At 45.2% G+C, this 24,938-nt stretch overlaps 1 protein-coding gene across 1 annotated transcript in view; it reads right to left on the reverse strand.

The window, feature by feature from the left end:
• Window positions 1–392: 392 nt before the first annotated feature.
• lingo2 (leucine rich repeat and Ig domain containing 2) overlaps window positions 393–24,938 on the reverse strand; it is an 87,629-nt gene continuing 63,083 nt past the window's right edge. The window contains exon 2 of the mRNA XM_030101287.1: window positions 393–3,341. Within this exon, the coding sequence (XP_029957147.1) occupies window positions 1,488–3,329 (1,842 nt within the window). The 5' untranslated portion in view covers window positions 3,330–3,341 and the 3' untranslated portion in view covers window positions 393–1,487. The remainder of the gene's footprint in view (window positions 3,342–24,938) is intronic.

Raw genomic sequence — 24,938 nt, forward strand, 5'->3', positions numbered from 1 at the left:
GCTGTTTATTCTAATGATATCTGATTTTGAAGCTGCTGTAACACTCATTATATAAGAAATCATGTTCTGATTATAGATATCAAGTTTTTCACTGAACAAAATAAACCTCTGGAGTCTTTGACTGTGAGTAGATCTGGGGTCATGCTTGACCAAATTGTGGCTTATGTTAAATATTGTAAATATAAATTCAGAAGTTTTAAATGATGAATATGTACAGTATATAGATTTATGAATAAATTCTTTGTATGAATGTAGAATCAACAGGTTTTTGACTCCAACACTGAAGCAAACTGGTGTCAGATGAGTTAAATAAAGTTAATTACGACTGAAAAAAGAAAGCAAAAATGAGAGAAAAGATGAGAGAAAACAAAACATTCAGTTCTGCTTCAGTCATTTAGACGGACGCATTGGTACAAATACATCTTCATTTATTTCACATACATCTTTTTTTTTTTTTTTACTTTTACTTTAGAGGTTTTCACAATCTAAATGATTCAACAACAAAATGAAGAACTACCACAACAAAGTCCAAATTTTCCTACTGGGGAAAATGATGCAAATGTCACCGTAGTAAAATTGACACATGTAGTTTGCCAACCAGCAAATGTACAGTTAAAGGAATAAAAAGAGACGTAAAGAGGACAAAAAGGTGGTTCATGTAGGTAATCTGACCGGAAAGTGGGTCGTCGCTGGGACGATCCGCTCTGTTAGTTCCTGAACAGTGTTTAAAGATGCATTTTTGTAAAACTCTCTTCTTCATATTTTCTCTCAATTTGATTATTAATTGTTAAATAATATATATGAATTATTATTTAGAAGTCAATTAGAGGAGCAGGGACAAATAGTCAGCCATAGAAGCCCTTCCTGAATTAATGGCAAGTCTGAAAGATGTTCCCGCTGAAGGTGAAGGGTTATATCAATTTTGGCTAATGCATCCCATGAATATTGCTGTGAAAAGTTCTTTTAGAATTAACACATACATACATGTACGTAATGAGGCATTAAGTACACATATGCAAAATATAGAAGGTAGGAAATAATGGTCTGTTTCTTTGAATTGTTTTGTGAATAAGCATGGCGCAAGACTAAACAAAGTAGGTTAATAGCATAGATACAAATTTGTACTGTACATGGTTCAGCTGAGTCTTTAGAGTCAACCCAAAACTGTAGGGTACTTTTTGGGCATATAAACTTCAAAAAGCTGATAAATGACACCTTCCCCCCCCCCAGGTCCACATGGCGCGAACAGCTCCCACTCCGAGAAACTGCCTGCTGGCAATTATATAAGAGTTCCCTCTATTTGAGACACAGTATCCGAACATTATGACAAGATCCAGTGATTTACTGCTCATAATGGTATGACGCCCCAGAGTTTTTCAAAACCACTCTTCCCTGCAGCGGTGAGAAGTTCAGTCATCTAATTTCCAAAAAAATACATTGTACTTTGGGCATTTCCACAATGCATAATATTGAGTCTATAAAAGAAGTCACATCATTTTCATGTTAAAACGACGACCACCAGCTGGTCCCTCTGCCGAGTCCACGTTGGTGCCGTTGGACTTCGACCGAGGCACGTACTCAACGTCTATGTTGTTTTTATGTTTTCCTTTTCCTCTGCTCCAGACGAAGAGGAGCAGGAAACAGAACAAGACCACTCCCAGGAAAGTGAAACAACCCATAGCTGTCGACACTAAAATAGTCTTCAGGTCCAAGCCGAGGGTCATGCCAATCGTCCCGTTGGCAGTGGTATTGCTGGAATCTGGAGTGGTCTGGGTCCTGTTGGCGTACAGCGATCCCAGACTTTTCACCGCCAACGAAGTCATCAGAGTATCGTTCCCAGCAGTGTTGGATGCAAGGCAAAGGTAAACTCCGCTGTCTTGTACCTCCGCGGACTTGATCTCCAGTGTGCCGTTGTTGTGGACCGTCACTCTGCCGTGGCTCCGACTGGTCAGGACTCGTCGACGCGGGGACACCCAGGACACCATGGGCCTCGGCGTCCCCTCCGCACTGCAGCGCAGCATTGCCTGCTGGCCTTCGTCCACAGTTATTGTTTGCGTTTTGTTTTCACGGATTTTTGGCTTGGTACACGTCACGTAATAGGACAGGAGAGTCTCCTGGAAATCCTTGAACGGTCGGCCTCGCACGCCCTCGGACGAGCTGCACTCCGGCTGCGAATCCCCGAAGAAGATGGAGTGCCGCTTCTGAAAAATCCACATGAGGCGACAATCGCACACGAGTGGATTGTTGTCAATCAGGAGAACCTCCAACGCTTCGGGAGACTGAAAAACGCCCTTCTCCAGCGTGTCCAGTCGGTTGTGTGACACGTTGAGGACCTTGAGGCCCCGCAGACCCTGGAAGGCGTACGGCTCGATGGTGGCCAGCTGAGCCCCGACCAAATGCAGCTCTCTCAGGCGAACCAGCTCCATCAGCATGCCTCCCTCAATGTGCCTGATCCGGTTGTAGGACAGGTTGAGATGTGTCAGGTAGGGCAGATGCTTCAGGGCCTGGTAGGGAAAGGAGGACAGGTTGGTGTTGGTTATGTACAACGTCGTCAGGTTGAGGCCGTGCAGCGTGTTTGCCGGCACGTGGTCGAGCGAGGGCCAGTTATCGATTTCTAAGTGCCGCAGCTGAAAGAGTTTCTTGAAGGAGTACGGATGCAAAGTGCTAATGCTGAGGTATCGTAGATGGAGGCTGACCAGATTGTGCAGGTGGGAAAGGGCCTCAGTGGGTACGACTGTAAGGTTACACCTTTCTAGGGTCAGAATCTCCAGGCTTAGAAGTCCACTGAACGCACGGTGAGAAATGTAAACCAGGTCATTGTCACCCACTTCCAGAAACCTCAGATTGTGCAAGTCCTGGAACATGTAATCCAAGAGGATGACGATCTTGTTGTCGCTTATATCCAGTCGGGTGAGATTCGTCAGGCCTGTGAAGACGCCCAGTGGAATGAGCTTGATTCGATTGCTCTTGAGAGTGAGCGAGTGCATGTTAAACAGAGCATTAAAAGCTCCGGGCTCAACATAGCTGATAACATTTCCACTGAGGTCAAGTTCCTCCAGCCCGGGAAAATTAATAAAGTCATCAGGGTTGATCATCGTCAGCTTGTTCTTGCTCAGGTCCAGGATCCTGGTCTCGGTCGGGATGCCGTCGGGGATACTCGGCATTCGCTTGCGGTGGCAGACGACCGCCTTGCTCTGCGCCGAGCACTCGCAGCGCGAGGGACATCCCAGGGTGGATCCCACGAAGACGGCCACGAGGGCCAGTCCCAGGAACGGCTGCCAGCATGACACGACCGTGTGCAGCATGACTTTGCTCATACAGTCGACCATTCTGTCACGGCTCTGCAAGACAAGAGGAGACAAACAGGGACAGGCGTCATCACTCTGGCCTCGTGGTCGTCAGGAATAATCCTGGTCTGTTCTGTCAGGAAATATAGCAGAAGCTGCTCATAATTGCTTCCCTCATTAAAAAGGTAAGTTGGAGAAGTTGCTGTGATTCACATTGTACTTTTTTTTTCCAACTTGTAGATTGAAGGACTTTCTACTTTTGCATATTTTCACTATCGGTTAAAATCTACTGTCTTTTCTTCCCTTTCATCTGGTGCTCGTCAAACCGCAGTGCTGATTGCAGCAGATCCCAGAGGAGCTGTAGCAGCTATTCTGACTCAACCGCTATCAAATATATTTTTAAATGAGTGTGAAACACAGCTCCACTAATCCATTGTATGAGGTTACTTTTATTGCTCTTTCAAAGAGGCTTAAACATATTTAGTTTTAATCTAAAACAAAAACACAACATACGGATAACTTGTTCATTCATGTTAGACATGTTTTTTTTCCCCCTCACACACCGACCCTGAAGCAATAACATTCAAAACATCATTCAGTCAAACTCAAAGGAAACAACTCCAGATCAAGTACAGACGCTGGATGAAAGAAATCAGCCCCCAAAAAATAGCATTTGGCAGTAAGTGCAATATGTGTGACTGAACCCAATTAACAAAAAATAATTATTACAAACCATTATTTATTGTTGGCAGAATATAATGGTTGTGATTACAAGCCTTTCCCACAAAGTCGAATCATCAATGTTTTTTAATCCAGTTTAGTCCTTCAGTGAAACAGTAGGCAAACAAATCTATTCGTAAATCCACAGCTCTGAAAGAGGCATTAAGAAAAAGACGGAAATCCACATTCAAACACAGCATGGCTCATCTTAAAATGCATTTATGTAAGCTGGTTCCTCATCCATAGGCGCAAATCATATATTTCGTATTAGCGCATGAGATAGATCCATAAAGTGAGCCGCTGCTCACTACAAACAGACTGGGTGACAGGTTGCAATGATTGCAAACCGTCCCTGCCTCATTTGGTGTGTCATGGACTGTGCTAAAATTAAACGCTGACAAGAATAATCTGAATTTCTCCTCGGGCTTCCAATATGCTAACAGATTAAGGTGCAAAGATACTATGATAGGATGCTCATGTAAATCAGAGAAATTCATTCAGCTATGAATGAAAAAAAAAAAGAAAGGGTTTCTGATATATGACGTGCTCAGAGTCAGAGAGACAATTCAGGACTCACATTTTCATGAATTGAAATTTATGCCTGAGTGCTGCTGTGGCACGTGCTCACACACCTGACCACTCAAACACACCACACACACACGTTTTCATCCAACTGACAGATACACGTCGATGAAAGGCAAGGAGGAGGAAACAAAGAGGGAAGACATGAAATCTGAGGAAAAGCCCCTGGACCCGAACCAGAGACCCCCCGAAGTGAGGGGACTGCAGCCCACTACACCACAGTGCAGTGCAGTAACAATGTTTTAACATGACACTGGGAAGAAAGCCATTCAAACAGAACCTTTACGTCAATTTCCTGAAACCTAAATACTGTAACAAAACAGAAAGTCCTTGCTCCTCGCCACCTCTGCTTTAGTATGTATGAGAGGGCGAAATGAGGCCGAGAGGCTGCAGATATCGATTTTAACGACCAGTGCGAAGAGTGCTGGTATTTCTGCGCCGTGGAAATCTGCCTCTCCTGACTGTGATATTCAGGTGGCGAGCACAGGTGGAGGGAGCAGAACAAAGAGGTGGGAGGCGGCGGTGAAAAGAGAGTGGAAGCTGCTTCTGTGCTGCGTTGCTATCTGTTGTCCGCAGCTGCTTTGTACTGTATGAAAAGCTCCTCCTTCAGTTCAATAAATCCCCGCAGCCATCCGAAGGCAGCAGGACAAATGTTATTAAAACCGCAGCCCCCCCCGATTTCACCGGCGCAAAGCCATTATGCACAACCGTTCACAGTGTTTATCTACATTTTACAAAACTATTTTTCTGATTTATTCCTGCCGCCACCGGACTAATTAAAAAGAATGAAGACCGGCTGGTATCACGCCGCACCGCTACATCCGGAGAACACGCTCTTCTGAAAACTGGTTTCTTCATTACGGTGAATGGCTCGGTTGTTTCACTACACCCAAGAATGTGCCGGACTCTGTGGACCAATCAGAGCTTTCAGGACGTTTAAGAATGAGGATTATACTATGTATAAAACGTGCCTGCCACACGTTGAACTATAGTGGTGGTGATTTGGTGGATTTGTTCTTTTTGAAGGTTTCTCCAAAGGCTTCGCTCTCAGGTTTCATCAATGTGATGGTTTTTTGTTGAATGAGGTTGGACAGAGGTCTGAAGGCTTCCTGTGAGCCAAATTAAAGCTGCATCTACATGACAACACTTACAAGTGGAAACGAGAAAACTTTCACGTTGGGCGTTTGTTTACACGACAGCGGTGCTCGGAGCCGCTGAGAACTGGACATGGCTGCCTTGGTGGAACTTAGTGAAAATGTTCCGACGTTGTTTCCATGGAAACAGGGAAAAAAAACCAGCTTCGTGAAAACAGTTCTCAAGGTGGAATTACTAGCAAATGCTGTCTGTGGAAATGGGACGATGCAACTTTCAGAAGATGCCCCGTCTCCATGACAACGGGGGAAAATGTCGCTTTTGCGTACTGTTGCCACTTCACATGCACGCCTTGGTTGTAGTAAACAGTTTTTCTGCACATGCGCAAGTTCTGTACACACGTGTGCGCTTTCATTATGAAAAGCAACAACAGCACCCGCTAGTGGTCCGACCTGCTAACTACAGTGTTTTCAGCGTTTCTGTATAGAAAGTAAATAGATAGTTCAGTCCAGCACAGACAGATATACAGAGTCATGACATAACTCAACACACATGTCTTTGAATTGTGGGAATTCAGAGTACCAGGAAAACGATCCACACACCCAAATGGAGAACATGCAAATCCCAGTCAAAACGGCCTCAGTTTGGAGTCAAACTTCTCACTGGGAGCTGATACTTCTCTCATTTATTCATCTATCAGCCCCAAACAGCAACCAGTGCACCATTTCCCCCACCGTGCTGATTATCTTACCGAACTGAAAGCTCAGCCTTGATAGAAATAAAAGCCCGGCTCACTGTCTGGCGTCAGATTGAACAAATAATTACATCCATCTGCTCCTAAACTGTCCTACTACTGCTTCCTCTGTGATACATCCTTCAGTTACATTTTAAAAAAAAAAAAAAGAAAAGAATGGGACCAGGAAGCGTCTCATGTATCTAGTATCAAAAAATGGTCACATCTTCACACAGTAGCAGAAATTCTCACATTTTCTCAACGATTTTGATGGTTTTTAAGCCGCAAACAGAGAGTGTAGTTCATACAGTCCTGAAGGCTTTCTCTGGCAAAAATCAATCACCATTATCAACACACACACACACACACACACACACACACACACACACACACACACACACACACACACACACACACACACACACACACACACACACGCTGCAGCACCATTGATTGAGTGGTTTGTGAAGTGGGTCTCTAATCAGGATAATGACTCCATTCCTTCGCTCCAGTGTGTAATCAGAGTATGAGTGAACCTGTCACGTGACCTTTCACCTGTACATCATCAGCTGCTCCCGCTGAAGGACAGGAGACGATAATCAGGTGAAAGTTGTCCACATATATGTACAAACGCAGCTTTATCGCTCACCGACAGTGAACTCAAGGGTGTGAAAATGTTCCCCCAGTAACCAACAAGTCAGAGAGAGAAAAAAATAAAAAATTTTTTTTACCTAACCTGTAAAAATTTTGTGAACATCTGGCAACCCACAGGAGGAAAGACGAACTAGGAGCTTTAACTCATGATTTAAGGACCAAACTACAAAAATTTCATTTAAGTATTTATATGAAAAACATCATATTTAACTATTTCTGATAAATTTCCAGAATGCTTTGCTTTGTTTTACCAAACATACTGAGAGAAAAGAAGAAAAAGAATAAAAGCTGCCACAAAACATTTGACATAAAACATCGAGGCCGGATTTTTCAAGGATCATTCCCAAAGTATTAAAATGAAACAACATGTTGGCTTCAGCATTTTGGAAACTTCCGGTGACATTTGGTGACGAAACGCTGCGACGCGGTGACCTCTGACCTCTGTGAGTGCAGCTAATGGTGTCTGACTCAGCAGCAGTCTGTGAAGAGGCGCTCGACAGTGTCGCAATGACGTTTCTGTGCACGTACGATCCCGACGTGCTCGTCGACGACCTCTGACCTTCTCCACAGCCTGAAGCTGCGCGGCGACAGGATGAGTCAAACCGCAGGAACAGGAAACATGTAATTCTACAGATGCCTTGAATTTCTGGACTCCTCATGACGGGATTCTCATTCAAAACCTTGATTTTGCAACTCTATAAAAGTCGGGATGCTCCTGATTCCTCTTGTTTCTTTGTTTCAGATGTTTGGCAGAGGAGCAGGTTAAGCAGCTGGTATCACCAGCTCTAATCCCAAAAAGAAATCTCAAGGTGAAGAGCGCCGCGACTGTACACGGGGAGTTGAAAACGCTCCCCAGGCAGTCAGTCGGTATCTGGGTTATCGCTGCAAATCTGCCGCTGGATCTCACTTTCTGCAGAGCGCTCGCTGTCACTTTTTCATATCGCTCTTTCAACCTGTTTTTCGTCTGCATTAGCGATGCGGCGATACTGATCGGCGGCGGTTTTCCAGGTGTTTAGGGCGCCTCCTCCTCCGGGGGTCGTCCACATTCTGTCACATTAAAATTCATGAAGAAAAAGGATATGACTCACACTGTTTACGAACCTTTTCAAAGGCAATTCTGGAATATTCCTGTAATATAAAACAGATAATCCAGATTATGAAGATTATTGAAGCAGAGTTGAATGAAGCGAGGTCAGTTTGCTCGTCAGCGTCTCTCCTCCCGTCGGGCGGAGTGGACTCACACCCACCACTCATGTCTCATTTCAGATTATTTACCAACTAATTAGCCCCACGGCTCCGACACCGACACCATTTAATTACAGAAGACCAGGAATTAAATCACTCGACGGTGGATCTCAATGCTCGTTAGAGGGCGTCATCGCTTTGGACCTAATGCTATCTGATGGACACACACGCCACGAGCCGGAACATTAGAACCACCAACAGGTGGAGTGATTAACACCTGCTGGGCGGGATTCAGACGGCAGGACAAGCGGGTGGCGGTTGGGAGGGAAGCGCGGTGGTCCGGTGAGCGGGTCCCGCTCGGCCAGAGCTCACCGATGCGTTTGGTCCCAGGAGGGCTCCACATTCACATATTGAACAAGTCTCTGACCCGCTGCCGATGGATGGACGGATGGATGGATGGATGGATGGATGGACGGATGGATGGATGGATGGATGGATGGATGGATGGATGGATGGAGTGGTTTGACACCTCCAGCGGCTCCTCCGTCAGCATGATTAGTTTAGTTTCCTGGTGGCATTTCACATTTTGTAGTTATCGTTAACGGTGTCAGAGTTCTGACAAGCACACTTGCTAAGTCCTTTTTCCGGCGTCAGGATATGAATAAAAGACATTTTTACGCTGGAAATCGTGTTTCAATCTTTTCACAGAAGCGATCACAACATAAAAGCCATTATTATTTCTTTAAGCTGCTGGTTGAACAGAAAACATGAAAGTTGGCACAGTGCAGTGGCGAGGCATTAGCACTCTTTCACTGGTCGACTCTGGAACCGCTAAACTCTGTTTGCTCTCGATTTCTTAAGCCACATTCCTGGCAAACCCCGTTGGTTGTAAACATTTTTGCCTTGGCGTTTATCCGAGGCGTACGTTTACACATCCTGAATGCTCACCAGGCGCTTCCTATTTTGCCCAAGTAGTTCGAGGATTTAGATAACAACTTGGCCTCTGTGCAATCAACCAATAAAAAGCCACTTGTGAAATTGCCCTTCCTCTGGAAAGGTTTTCAGCCGGTGTTTGATGTGGCCCCCAGGCTCTGATCATCGCACATAATGTGACTCCTCTTCACACAGAAAAGCCTCCCTGCGTTGGGCTGGATGCTGGGAGATAGCTGCTTTCTTCACCCGGCAATTATCAAGACGCCTTAAAAAGCAGAATCAAAGCGTCAAATTCTGATATTTTGACTTGGGAGACAGCTCCGGAGGAAGACTGGCTTTGGAAGGCAGGAATTAACTCTGAGAGCTGCAGCAAAGCTGCAGAAAGGAACAGGGCTGAGAGAGGAATCAAGCAATAATGAAAGCAGCATTATGTGTAATCATGCAGGGAGGGACTGCGCTACACACTGGGTGCAGCAGTTAAAGCGCGCGCTCGCTCGTGCATTAGCATCTGACATGGCGGCCCCTGCACCAGCAGGTCCAACTCATCATCGTGTAATTGGTTATAATGAGAAACAAATGTATACATACTCTTCTTTTCCCCTCCCTAATATATATACTTTTTTCAGAAAGTGACAAAAAAGAAAAAGAAAAAAAAACCTCCCTCCATTCAACATTGCTCTAATCCATTTAACGGAGAAATAAAATCGTGCGCCACTCTGGCATTCGCACGCCGCCCTGCATATCTAATATAAGCGCCATATTGCACGGGATCCATCTCACACTTCCTCTCAGCGGACTTCCTGTGTCAAAAAATAGTTGATTCAAAGCAGCGGAGACGCGAGACGCCGAGTCGGAAACGTTCATTTGCCAGATAAGATAACAGCACAACCTCATAAGGGTCATTGTCAGGGAAAGTTATTAAATCATCATTTTATTTTAATGAGGCTTATATCTTCTAATGACGCTGCCCTGAAGGAAAGATGTTATTAACTTGCAGGTTAGTTCACAGTCAGAGTGTGCAATTAGCCCACCTTTTCAAAAGAGCATCGGCGAGTAATCAGGTGGGATCGTAATGAGAGGGAAGAGACCGCCACGCTCTTTGCCTAATCCATTATTGAGAGGATCTCTGTAAAGGGCAGCGAGGCTTTAAGGTGAGCCTGGCAACATGCAGAATGACACTGTACTCCTTTTAATAAACCGTCAGTCTGACGCCGCAGGATGCGACCTGCTTACAATTAAACATCCACGCCCCCTCCGCTGCTTCCGCCAAACAGGAATAATGAAGGCTCCTTTTTCTCTTTCGAACAGCAGAATAAAACAAATAAAAGAACAATGGCGGCAGCTGCATCGGGCCACATTCGTCAAACGGGCAGATGGCAGTGAAAACTTCAGAAGCCTCGCTGGTAATTGTTCCATTTATACGGTCATTTTCATAGATTGGGTTTAGTGTACTAAACTGCACGATATGTGAACTCATACGCTGCGAGAGCGCATGGCGGCGGTCACGTGAGCGAGAGGCTCTGGGACACAGAGCCTTTAACAGTGGGGATCAACAACAGCCTCGGGGCAATAACAGGCTTCCGTGCACAAATTAGCCTTCTGCTTGGCTTGCAGAGCGAAGTCAGAGCTCAATTAATCCGTGTTAATTAGAGATAAACTTGGTAGATTGAGTCAGTTGCTCTTTTTGGTGTGTGATAACCCTCGGTTTGAGTCAAAAGCCGCATCAAACCGTCGGATCTGGATTCATCCCGCAGGACGAGCCTCTCCGAGACCAGAGATAATCCCGGCATTTAATAGCTATTAAAATCCTAAACTTTGGAGACAAGTCTGTGGAAAAAAAACACACCCAAAAAAAAAAAAAAAAAAAAAAAAAAAAGAAAAGGTAAGAAAACTTGGTAATTAAATGTTGGGGGATAAAAACTAAAGTGAAAGGGCTTGAAAAGGTCATCAGATAAATGCATTTTTTAATATAATATAATCATATTTTGTGAGTTTTACTTCACTGCCACACGTAAAAACACCTTAACGAACGTACAACGCGTCTCTGATTGACCTTCATCAGTTTTGTTGGGACAGATGATGAGAGACGAGTCAGAGAAGCGTGTCCACGTCAGGATGAACAGGGATCGGACTCACAAGTCTGGAGCTCTTTGTGAGGTGTTCCCAGTATCTGCCGGTCATAATGTTACCACTGCTTTTCCAAATCACATCGATCAAAATGTTGACTGCTACTAATCACCGGACCAATTTTGTTCATTCATATCAAATAAATATGTACGTATGAAGACATTTCTTCACAAAAAAACCACCCAGAAATACTATTTTCTTACATTGTGGACATTCTAAACGAAATTTTAATGTGGAGATTAAAGTGAAATGTCCCAAAAACTTTGCTTGCATTCAGTGTTGACAACTGGTGTCTTGGGTGTTTTCTCCCCCTGACAGCATGACTTTGAGGCTAGCTTGATAGCAGCCAGGTAGCCAGCTGTCATGACAGGACTGTCCAGTCGATGTCTCAGCTCGGTGTTTCTGTTGTGTCACGACTGTTGAGAAATTTCTTAAAAATCTGTTTTCTTTCAGATTTTCACTATTTTCTTGGTGATTTGGCCGGATTTTAACCTCTAGTGGACCCGATTTGGTCCACATGCCTTATGTTTGACACCGCTGCTCTCTTAGATAACACCTGTTTTCAAAACTGCATTTTGAAATAAAGATGAAAAACGACTCTGAGGGGCAAACAGCAACAGAACGTAATGAACTGGTGAAACAGGAGAACATTCTGCAATAATAATGACCATTTGCCCGACAGCCTGATATACTGCGCTGTCGTTACACAACATCCATGCGCTGTAACATATATTCCATTACTCAAACACGCCGTGGAACACGCGGCTCCACAGAGCTACGCTGAGTGTAAAATCAATAAGTGCATCAGAGACTTGGATTCCTGTCATGTGAACCGAGCGCGAGGCCAGTGTTTACGCTCTTCATTAACAGCTCATTATAATAAAGAAACATGCGATGATGGAGACTGGAATGTAATAATAGATGTCTGACTCGCCGGCGTTGGGCTCTGATTCAGCTTTGACTTTTTTCATTTCACATTTCAGAGAGCGCTGCTGCCATAAGTCACTGACGCCTGCAGGGATTTTCTTTTTTCCACCTGCTGCCCCCACAGAGAGATTAGCCCACAACAGCAACTCAGAAGCTGGGAAGAATGCTGTTTCTTTGCTCAAAGGTACAACCAGCAGCGCGCTCACCACTTGCCAACAAAAAGACCTGAACCTGGCTGCCGCAGGTGCCGAGGAGCGGCTCCCTGAAAACACACACACACACACTCCTCTATCCTAATCTTTTCTTTTCTTTAATGACTTCATCATAAAGTTGCACAACCAGCAGAGGCTGTCGCTTTTTTTTTTTTTTCCTTTTTGTGTCACCGATCTTTTATATTTTCCCTGACCTAGACTGTATTTCTCCTTCGCATCGAGTCTAAAGAGCATTTTTTAAAAGGGTAAGCAGAAGCTTGAGTGAATCTCTTCCTTCTGAAGCGAAGATAAATTGTGTGGACTCATTAAAATGCTTCTGCAGCTGCCGCTAACGCTGTGTGGAGGCTGCTGTGAGTCGGTCTGCAGTGTCTCCCAGGGCTGGACAGCCTCCGCCAGGCCTCCGCCACCAATACCAAACCTGTCCATTCTAATCCTTCTGATTTTTGTTTACAACACAATTTACAGTATGACTTCACATTTTCAATAATAAGAAAGAATCTCCATATTGCACACAATGCCGCTCTCCTGCATGCCTACAGGCGACTCGCCGGGTTGCATCTTCCCTCTGTGCGTCTGACCCCGTACCGGCATGGGTGCATCCCTAGACCTCACCCCTCCACCCACACGTCTATATTTACAACACAAATGAAACACAACGAGACCAAGAAATGCTGCGCAGCAACAAAGAAGCAACGCGGCCGCATCAGCGAGCGGCCGTGATGAAGGAAGACGTGCGCCGGCGACTCCGCGAACGCCCGTAGCAAGAAGTCTGCAAACAGTGTTACCGCAGCAGAATGAAAACCTCGTGCTTCCCATCAGCTAAAACAAAGCTCTGTGCTTTTCAGTATTACGGCCTGCGTCTGGCGCTGATAAAAACAACTCGGCTCCCGTCTGATATCGTCCCGTTTCGCATCAAAGCGAAGCAGCGTCGTCTCTCCGTGCATAATGCAGAGGCCGCTGAGCGAGCGCTTTACGGCCACAAACAGACAAAGAGACGCACAGATGAAACTTTAAAAACACGTTTTTGGGGAAGGGACAGGAATTATTCATGACGTTAGCGAAAAGGAACCCATGCAGCCCCGTTACATCCATGTGACGCCGCCGCAGTTTTCTGCAAAATCTTGTCTAAATATCTGCGAGACGTCTCCCCAAATCCTCCTCACATTCAGAACGGATTCCTTCTTTTGAATCTCAGCCTCTCAGAGGAGCGGTTTCCCTGCGTGTGAAGCTCTTCTTCCTCCGTCTCCACGCAGTTCTCAGTTTATTTATTTTTTTTTTTTGCATTTTCACGATATGAAGATTTTCATTCAGAATTGTGAATGGCTGGGTTGATGGAGATTAAATAAACACTGTGGATTAACAGTGTAACTGATGTAATCCCGGCAGGTTTCACTTCACTACGCGCCACTGCTTATGGTATAAATTTAGCCTTTAAAGACTTGACATGAGGAAAAAAAAACCACACGATTCGCAGTTCAGTCCCAGCTAATCTGAGTGCATTTCCCTGAGAGCGGCTTCGCTCTGGGCCATGAACGGTTAATAAATGCACAGAGGACAAATCAGAGCTGGTTTTTGGTGATCTGTCTGCTTTTACGGCTCGCTGTTATCACCCACTCGATGTGGGATTACGGCGCAAGGAGGGATCACAAAGTCTTATTGGATATTGATCAGTCACGTGTTGCAAAACAACAGCCAGGGAATAATTCAAAACACACAGCAGGTGGTAAAAAGATAATGTCCGGAACGCTGATTCTCATCTGGTCAGTGTTACGTTCATGGCTTCCTCCTGCTGCTCGCCGTGGGCGACTCTTCTAAAAGCTCTCATGTCCGGAAAATCACCGGATTCTGTATATAACTGAATAAGATAAATCAAAAACATGTCAGAAAGCGACAGAGAAAGCATTCATTTAAAAAGAAAAGTCATGTAAAAAGGCCGTTTCATTCAAAGGTACAGAAAAGAGATTTTCTTTTTTACAATTTTCTTTGAAGAGTGAGACAAACCAACACTGAGAGCCGAGCCGAGATGTTAGTGAAGCATTGAGAGGGTGGAGTCAATGACCGCTGGATTCCGCCATTTTTTACCCAGCAGTCGTCTCTGCATCGTTTCTTTTTGTCGGTTTCTCGCCATGTTAACACATCAGTGCCAACATCAGTGAGGCAACATGCCTGGGTGCTGTTCAGGAAGACTTATTGATAATGCGATCGATTGTATCTGTTGTCGGACAAAAGAATGGCGCCTGCCACGTCATCGTCGTAACTCTCTCACTAGACGGCTCTGGAGCTGTCATGATGGCGAGCGACATGGCTGCTGTGAGCTAGCCTCGAAGCCATGCGCTAAAACATGCAGAACAGAACAGCTAGAGGAAAAGTTTTTAGATATTTTACTGTATTTCACACCAGAAGCTTCCATTAAAACTGGCGCCTGCTGTTCTCTAGTAAACGGACGTTGTATTCAAAACCGTGCACCGGCAGAAAAACGATGCTTTTTCACTTGAAGTGTGTGAACGGAGCCCAAATGAGCATCTCTGTGACGGACTGCAGACCTGTAGGTGTGTAAACCGCCTCCACCCAGTCAGTGGGGATCTGCTCCGTCACCCATGATCCTCAGTTAGTTAGAGAAGTCGTGCCATTATTCAAACGGCGCTCTGCTCGCGTTCCCCCGGGCGTCTCATGTAAATCCACATGTACGAGCCGCAGATCAACAGATACACACATTATGCGGAGCGACGTGATGAGCAGGACTGACGCCTCCTTCATCTTCCTGTGTGTTCCGCCTTCAAGAAACAAACTGAACTTGACTGACAAACTGCATCTCACATGTAGATTCAGTTGCGTGATTAATTACCCTACTGCGAAGCTTTCCCCCATAATTCATCAGGAGGATCCAGGGCGGCCCGACCGGATCATCTGTAAACCCCTGGTTTGGAACAATGTCGAGAGATCATGAGCGGGAATGCAGATCTGTCAGAGGTAATCACCCCGAGCAGCGTGTGTGTGTGTGTGTGTGTGTGTGTGTGTGTGTGTGTGTGTGTGTGTGTGTGTGTTGGGTGGTTTGCATCGCCGGTGGGCTCTCAGGTAATGTCACTGCTGAAACACTGTTGACTTACGAGAACGTAACAAAACAACGTTGTGAGAATTTAATCAAAACGAACATGTTCCGGCGTAATGAAAGGGTTTTTTTCTCGGCTGCGGATCGCCTCCAGCGCCAAACACGGGAATCAGACGATCAGAAAAACCTGCAGCAAAGTTTGAGAACTTTGTCGAAGTGCACTCGGGCTGCATTAAATTACTTTTGTTTCAAAGTATCTGAGCTCGTGTCTGATACAAATAGTCTTCTTCTGGGCCGGTTGTCATGGTTACGGTAAACTGAAAGCCATTTCCTGCTCCGCTGGCTCCCCCGGGCGTCGGAGGAACCCGCAGGACTAATCACTGCACCGCCTCAGTCCCTCAACAATCTCATGAATATCACTGAAAGAAAACTTCATATTTACTGTATTATCCCCCCATTCAAGCCTTAAACAGTTTCATAGCTTCCATTTAGATAAAATATTAGATTAAATGGCAATCTCACTGATTATTACTTTATATAAAACATTTCGTGCAACAACTGCAAATCCTCTCATTTATTAATTAATGGAGTTATTACTGCATCTAGCTCTGTGTTTGGTGTGTCCTTGTGGTTGATTAGAGAGGAAAAGAGGATCGGAGGAGGAGAAGTCTGGATCCATCCCGGGAGCCTGGAGCTGCTCACAGCAGCCGTTCAGGTATCAATAGCCCTGGGTGATCGGTTTAAGAACCGGGAGAAGGCTGCTGTGGGGACCTAATATTCTAACAAAGCAATACGCGCAATATTTGATGGGCTCTTTAGCCTCAAAGTATACAGAGAGTTGTGTTTTTTCAGGCTTTATTGCATCAGGAACCATCCAGTAACAACAAGATGCTCTTTGAATATGAACCTGAATGCTTTAAAAGCTGGTTTACTGTGAAAGAAACAAGCCTCATGTTTTGATCTGTAAATCACAAATCACAGCAATTTCCTAACAGGTGTGTGTCGCAGGAACCTGAATGAAAGGTACACACACCCAGGGAGAACATGCAACCTGCACAGAATCAGCTCAGAAAAAAAAAAAAAAAAAAACTCTGATGGTTAAGTTCCACACCTGATGGCAGACCCTAAAGCGTCCTGTCTTCCTCTATAAGAAGACACACTGCAGGCTGCGTTTTCCTGCCGGTTTCATGCTGGATAATATTGACGGATGCTGCTGCAGAGGAAGGAGACAGAAGTCACTGTGACAGATAAAAAACAGGAGGAGGTCCGGCTGACAGCAGCGGGCGTGAGGAGGTCACGCTGATCTGAGATGAGGAAACAATAAAGTCGCAGATCCAGCAGTCGATACGGTCTATGTTATAGAGTTTATTCTAATTATACACTCAAACACTGCAGCCCCTAATAACAAACCTCAAGTGTTGATTTTTTTTTTCCTTTTTAACAAGAAACAACACATTCCCCGTCACCAACATGTGAGAAGCGTTTAACATCCATTAGGTTTATCTAACCGCCGAGCGGCGGGCTGATGATTCGGTGAGGAAATTGATTTGGAGAATCACCCAAACTGCTGTGTATTTTTACAGTAACGGCTTTGAGGACTTGGACTTTTTCCCCACAACCACTTCCTCACATTAAAAGTTTGTTGCCACCTGGAGACCCGAGGCGGGTTTCATCAAGGGTCTGCTCGCCGAAGATAAGCCCGAACCAAGCCGACTGCAGAAAGAACCTTTTTTCTTTTTCTTTTTTTTAAAGAAATCATTAACGTGGCCGTTTCTCGTGGCACTCCATCATCTCTCCCATGGTTTTCAGCATGTTGAACACTGACGGTGTCTGTTAATGACTTTCTCCAGGCTCGCAGGTAGTGATTGGGAAGCGTGTAATCTTTTAAGAAGGCTGGAAGGTAATGCTCAAAGCAAGGAATGGCTCGCTATGTTTTATAGCCAAAACAGATTAAAATTAATCTTTGGATTTATCGGTTCTTCTTTAGATTGCCCAAACCAAAATCTTGTTACGCTGTCAGAGCTTTACTGAGACGCCGGGCGTGTTAAACTCTAATGCACTGCCTAAACCTCTAATGAACCCAACCCCAAACACAACGAACGCTTTGCGTTGTGAAAAAGACAGTCATGTAAATCGGGCCTCGGTGTTTAAATCTCTGAGGGAGGAAAAAATTAAAACCAGCTAAAACAATAATGCCCTAGAATACTGGAGTCATGTTGAGGTTTATTAAGCGCAATGTTGGGGTTAAGAGGTCCAGGTGTATCTCAAACTGTATCTAAATTTCATTAAAAAGTTGATGGTTATGTGAATAACTTCTAAAAGAAAAGTGTTGAAACGGCTGACTTGATGTTTTTAATGATGAAAGTAACTCTGTCAGCCTTTTTCTGACGGCATAAACAACAAAACATGTGTCCTATTTAAAGAAAATGTTCAAATATCTGATGATGTAATGTACTTTTCTTTCCCAGTCCTTGTCATTTAATGTGCAGTGTGGCGGTTTTAGGATGCAAGCGTTCAGGTGAAGTTGCTCAAAAAAGACGGATCTGAATCCGGATCCACACAGCAGATGTTTTCCACGGCAGACACACCTTCCAGCCTCTGTCTGGAGCAACTCTCCTCCATCTCACCGTCCATCTGCTGGTGTCTGCCGACGCTCTGTCTGTTCCCACTGCACACGCACGCACACACACACCCCACACACACTTGACATGCTTCACATCTGTTTACTCGTTTAAAGATTCGAACAGATTGTGCTGTAATAGAGACACACAGACACACTTATCCTACAGCGAGGGCACCATTTCCTCCAACCGCGCCTGTATCTGCCAGCAGCTCTAAACACTGACCTGCGAAGACATTGGACAGGCCTCCGAACGGCTCAGGAAGATGTCAGCGGGCAAACACTGTGATGAATCTGGCATCTTTTGCACTATAATTTAAGTGCCAAGTGCCACGGGCTAATGCTTCTGAAAGGAAGGCATCTTTCTCCCTCATTTGAATTGGTGGATCTGACAAAATATTTCAGAACAAGACAAATCTATCTCTATCAGTGACTTGTTTTAGGATTCTACTACATTCTCGTACCTTACATTTTCTGTGTTGCCTCTAAGAAACTGTAAACTGATTCCAAACTGGATGTTCTGACTGTCTTTTGCCTTTTGTCTCAACCTGACTTCTAATGAACTCAGGTAAAGAGGATGTTACAGGCGGACGCATAAAAGTAGACCAGTTCACTTCAGGACAGCGAGCAAGTGTAATTATGTTGTAAACAACGAAGGATGATCCCAAAGGTAGCTTACAAACCCATTATGATTCCTGTCTGGCAAATGGCTTACCAAGAAAACACATCAACACAGTGAATAATGAAAGGACACGGTTGTGTAACAGTGAAGACTGGCTCAGGGTTTCAAGGCCACGTGGAACCGGATCTGAACTCCTCTGACTCAGACTACTAACCTCAACCTCAACCCTGGCCCTAACGTTAGCATAATAACTCCAAACGCCTTTGTTCAAGAGCAGAGAACGACACTCTGAAAACACATTTCAGGCAGTTTTTTCAAAACCTGGAGAGAACAACCTGACACTCCTCTGTCTCGGTGTTTTCCTCCAAACGTACGTCAAGAGAAATCTGTGAGATTTCTCATCTTTCAAAGTGTTTCTGTCAATTATCGACTCACCTCACACTATGGATCTGATGCAAATGTGGATTCACAAGCAGAAGTATGGCAAACGTTCCCGAATCACATTGAAAGAATCTGAAACGGAGGTTGTTTCATTGTTTCAGTGTTGACTTCTGATAAATTTCTTCGTTAGGGTTTGAGAATGAACGACCACAGTGGCGCCTGTTCTAAGGTACCCTCCGGGACACTCCTGGGGTCACTGCGTCACGATGGGAGCAAGGTGGAGGGGTGAGGAGGTTACTGGCTCCAGTCTGAAGGGAGAGGCAGGGAGAAAACATGCAGACTGTGGCCTAATTATGGTCCAGATGGTCTGAATAGCTACGACGTCCAGCAATTAATTACTGATGCTGATGTGCTTCACACGGCCAGCTTCCCTTAAAACCACTCTTCCCTTAGCGGTAATGAGTGGGTGAATGTATGAATAAATGAGTTAGCATTTAGCATATTAACATTTAGAAATTTGTATCTTTTGTCATGTTTGATTTTCTGAATATGTATTTGGTTTTAAACATACTGTACCTTTGACTTGTTTTCATCATTACAGGTATGTTTACAAACCTTGTTGAAAACACATATGAACACACTAATGAACTTTACTGATTTTCTGGAAACTCCAGCCACCGTGAGTTTCCCTTCAATCCCAAACCCGTCCCAAACATTCCCGTACCGCCAGTGGAAACCGACCATCTGGCGTGTTCTTCGCCGACTGGACTCATTCTGCTCCACAGCTTCAGCGGGGGAAAATCAAACAGCTGCGGGCCGAATTTAAAAGACGTAGCTGTGACTTGTGTACATTCCCAGCATCCTATTCATAAGGAAACAAGAAACGCTGCTCCGCTTTTCTCAACAGGCGTCCGACTCGTCCACTGACGGCAAATTTTTATCTCTGGCTGCAGACAACTTTCCGTCCTGACGTTGTGAGGAAGATGTGCAGTTTGTCTTGGCCACTGGCCACTGCCTTTGTGTATGTGTGTGTGTGTGTGTGTGTGACAATTATTTTGATATATATCATGTATGACAAAGCCCATGGGCCCCATTATGGGATTGAGGATATCCAAAGGGTGTAGTGAAGACACTTCAAACCTATCTTCTCTGGACAGATACAGAACACACTGTTCTGCTCTAATAAGACGAGAGCCGTCTGCGTCTATTTTTACGGGGAAGCGTCTGGTTGGAGAACACAGGCTGCACTTTGTTGAGGGTTGTGGAGAGGAGGAGGAGGAGGAGGGGAACATGGAAATGAGCTAAAGAGGGAGAAGCCAGCCCGGCGGCGTGCGACCGGTGAGGGAGGATGGCGGGAGCCAATCAGAGCTGCGGGGAGTCGTCGGAAGTGATGGATAAAGTGAACGTTTGACCTGAACTTGTTTCAATTCCTCGGTAAGTCTGCTGTTAAGCTCTTTCTTAATGGTGCGATCTGCCTCGTGAGTGTGTGGGGCTTTGGAAACGCCACAGTGGCAGAGGAATGTGAAGTCATTACGGCCGACCGAGAGGCCTTCAGCGGCGCCATGCCGCTCGAAATGACTCATAAAATCCATCTTTCTGATTCCCGACTGCATTTTTTCAACATTTCCTCGGACACAGGACGCCGCGTCTCAACGCAGAGCACATGGGTGGAGGTCCCAACCAGTGAAGTGGTCCAGCATGTACACACTGATCAATGAGACACCACTGCATACACACACACATCCAGATACTCCTCCCTGCACGATTCTGCACTATCTGGCCATTTTCAGTCAAGGAACCCTCACTGATGAACCATGAGATCTAAATTTCATCAGACATCTGGTTCACATGCAGCTGAAAACATGAAACTGCTACGTTTTGGATCATAATTTTGTAATTTCATAGTGTTGAAGTGTTAAAATATATGAATGAGTTTCTTCTGAAAGGTTTAAAACTGGGATATGTTTCAGTGGAAACAGAGAGATGCTCAAATTTACACTTATGAAAACAAACAAACAAACAGGCAAAACATGCAAACTCCACACAAACTGGAGATCCTCACTGTCAGTGCAAACCACTGCACCGTGGTGAATGTGACACAAGTGGAGCTCCAGCAGACAAAAGAGGGATTAAAAAGCAGTTATGGCAGCGAGTTGTCCCTCTTTAAAAAGCCAAATACTCTGAAGTGTGCTATCTGCAGGCGCAGGTCTTTTCCCCTTTCATTAATGCATATGAAAGCAATTATGTGAAGGAAATGAAGCCGTCCTGACGTCTCGCTCACACCCCATGGCCTTCACTTTTGTGTTTCCACATGATGCTGTGATAATTCACTCTCGCCGTTAGAGCTGGGTTTTCGCTCGGTCACTCAAACAAAAAGTCTTGACTTGACTCATCAAATTCTCAAGGTGCAGCCGAAAGCAATTACCGAGCCTCTGGGTGGAGGAGCCGCAGCCAAGGCCTCTTTCCTGCTCCGCTCCTAATAAAGGCTTCCCGTACAAACAAGATGAATCATGCTCCTCTTTTCCTTAAGCCTCAGCACTTTGGTGAAGCCTCTCAGACTGGCATTGTACGCTCATTACACCTCGCCGCCGAAGACAATAATGACGGAGATTTCCGCAGCATTTCAGCAGGAGGGAGATTTAAGCCTATAGGACGGCTCGGCCGGAAGCTGCCTGCATAAGAAGCTGCCGCCAGGCTTGATTTCTCCCTGCTTCCGTAAGTTCGGCCCGTCTCAGCTGGCGGTGCTTCTATAAAAACAGACGTGGGACGAGTTTTTTTTTTCTTCTTTTCTTCTCAGCTCTGTGATGAATCTGAAGGTTTCCGATCAGGAGGGACAAAAGTGCCAAGGAAACATTGAAAAAATAAGGATGAGAAGGGTGGAAATAGGACGTTAAACATGATATTAGCTTCATTCAAACGGGTGAGAATGCATTGCTTTTGCGTTTTCGTTTCAGAAAAGTTTGGCGTTTACACGGTAGCATGTGAGCGGGAAGAAGAACCCGTAAACTACAGCCGAAAGACTGTATTTCAGCCGCTCCTTGCACCGTTGTCATGGAAACACATCCCAAAACACAGCAAAGGTTTTGTGTTTTTACTCAGAAACGTCATCGTGTGAACAAGGACATAAATTCAATTGACGCATCGACTGTGAGAGAAACGGGAGCAAAGGGAGAATGTGCAAACTCAACGTAGATTTATCGACCCGGTGACAAACCTCTGAGCTTTCTCCTCCTTCATTCTCCACAGTTTCAAGACACCTCCTCTTCTTATCCTTGGGAAGAAAACCCAGCAAATTTAAACCATCACAGAGCTGGCTGCTGTGCTTCACTCAGATATTAAAACACATTCTTTTTGTCTGTTCCTGTCGTGAGGAGGCTGTAATCGGCGTGTGGAGGAGATAAATGCGGTTATGTGTGATTGTGACATGATAAAAGCAGAGAAGCGCAGGTCAGCAGGTATGTATTCATGCTCTAATTGACGAGTCATGTAGAAAAAGGCCAATTCATCACCGGGCCCACCGCGCTCCCCTGTTGCACCCCCCGATTACTCATCTGCTGCACATGAACAGATGAGTAATGGGATAATAAGCCGGGCCGCGCACACAAAAGCGGCGCCGCAAGATGGATGCTGCCCGGGCAGACACGTGCAAGCTGCTGGGCTCCGTCATGTTTCTGGAAAGTTTGGTGGCACCGGCACGGATACTTACAGGATGACAATGGATTCTGCACCCATCTGCGTAGGAGTCAAAAATAATCATTAGCGAGAAGGCAGACGACGCCAGTGTTCCCGGGAAATTCAGGCGCATGTAAACGAAAAGCATTAAAGTGAGGGTGCACGGTCTCGAGCAGAATGAAATGTAGCATCCGACTGAAAACAACAAGAAAATATCACACATTACACCCGGAAAATGAAAGAGGATTAGGAGAAAATGAACGCAGACATGACTCCCTCTGCTCCCCTTTTGCATTTCCATCTGAACATTATGATTCACAAATTAATCTATTGTGCTGTTGTCATTAACGGTGCAATACGCAGACTTCATGAAAACACATTTGTTTGGATGAAGCAACCTCCTCGACCCCCGGCGGGATTAAAAAAAACAGCTTCTGAAGTGAAGTTCTTACCGCAGTCTGTCAGCGAGGACGCAGCCAGAGCCAGCCACAACCAAACACACCCAGAGAGGCCTGGTGGCAGGATCCACCGGAGCATCTCCTCCTCTCCCTCCAGAGAGTCCCAGCAGCAGGAGTCCAGTGGAAACCGCTGATTGACCAGATAAACTCCGGACTTCACCTGTCCAACGCCGTGAAGGCTACACGACGACAGCAGAGGACTCCGAGGTTTCTGCTCGTCTGCTAATGCAGCCGGCGGCTGCCAGCTAGTTACCTCGTCTGGTTAATTAACCCCCGGGGGGTCGGAGCGGAGCCGAGGCTGCGATCTGCACCGGCCTACTGGGCTCAATCAGGACCGCGAGCTCAACATTGTATACGGCACAAAAGTGTTGTGGTAAACAGATTCTCTTCCCTCTGATGAGCCCCGGGGAGCTCTTAATCAAACCACAGCGCACACATGGAGGTGTCTGAGCGCAAAGCGGAGAGGGAGGACCTCGAAGCGAGTGAACGGCGAGCTCGATCCAACCCGGCCGTGACATCCGAGCTTCCCGCCGCCAGGGAATGTTTCGCCGAACGACGGGGAGAAATCACCAGATATTTCTGAGGATCCAGCTCTGTTTCTAATTACGTGCTCCACCTTGTATGGTATTGTTTTCCGAGGAGTTTGCATAATGCAATTAGGGCAATCCCAGTGATCTATGTTTTGTCATTTAACACAGACTGTGATCATTAGCAATCTGTGGAAATGTAACTGTTCTCCCATTTTCAGCTAATGTTACAGAAGCTGTCGTGATTTCTGAAAACATGCTTTTTTTCCCCCCCTTGTTCTCTAATTTGTTTAAAGAGAGAGACGATTGAGTTTGATGAGTACATGATATGCGTGTGATTACTATCGGTGCGTTATACGGCTGCGGAGCAATTTAGATCTTAAAAACTGCTTTTTGGTTGGAGGGAAACACAAGATTAAAGCCGAAACATGCCAATAAGATTTTCCATAATAACTTCTAACACCCAGATTATGGAGAATCTTCATTCGTTAACTGATGCAACTTCAGATAAACTTCCAGATCATGGAGAAACAAACAGGCAATAAAACAGGTGAAAAGTTCTCTGTCAATAATGATTTGTACGTTAGCTGATGCTAAGTGGAAAGAAAACTTGTGATAAATGAAAATAAAGCATTTCCCTGAGTAGCTGCATTGTTCAGTACTCAATATCTGTCAAGTAGTCACTCACCAGTATTAATCTGATCCGTATTTACTTGAGATAAAGTGAAATGAAGTGCTGTGATGTGACAGTGTGGAGTCATTTTGCAGCCTTTTTTCCCTCTTTTATATATCCTGTATAGTGGCACATTATTAACGGGGAGCTTAAAATACCCAGAGGGACACTTGTGTTTTATTTCTAAATGGTGGAAAGCTAAAAAAGACTGAAGGCGGCAATCACGGCGCCAGGGCAGAACATTTATCATCCAGAGGCCGTCGAGTAAATCACCACCAGGTCTCGGCCCCAAATTACCCACAACGCACTGTGAAAATAAATAATTAAAGTCCGGTTGTGTGACGTGCGGTTGCTGAATGATAAAGGAGACATCATTACCGGCCCCCTGCAGCGTTCAATAACATGTAAAAAAAAAGTTTTTTATGTCTTTTTCTTTGTAACTTTAAAACAGCGGTGTCAAACACATTTCAGTTCAGGGGTCAGT

The sequence above is a fragment of the Salarias fasciatus genome, chromosome 2 (genome assembly GCF_902148845.1).
Source record: "Salarias fasciatus chromosome 2, fSalaFa1.1, whole genome shotgun sequence".
Lineage (NCBI taxonomy): Eukaryota > Metazoa > Chordata > Actinopteri > Blenniiformes > Blenniidae > Salarias > Salarias fasciatus.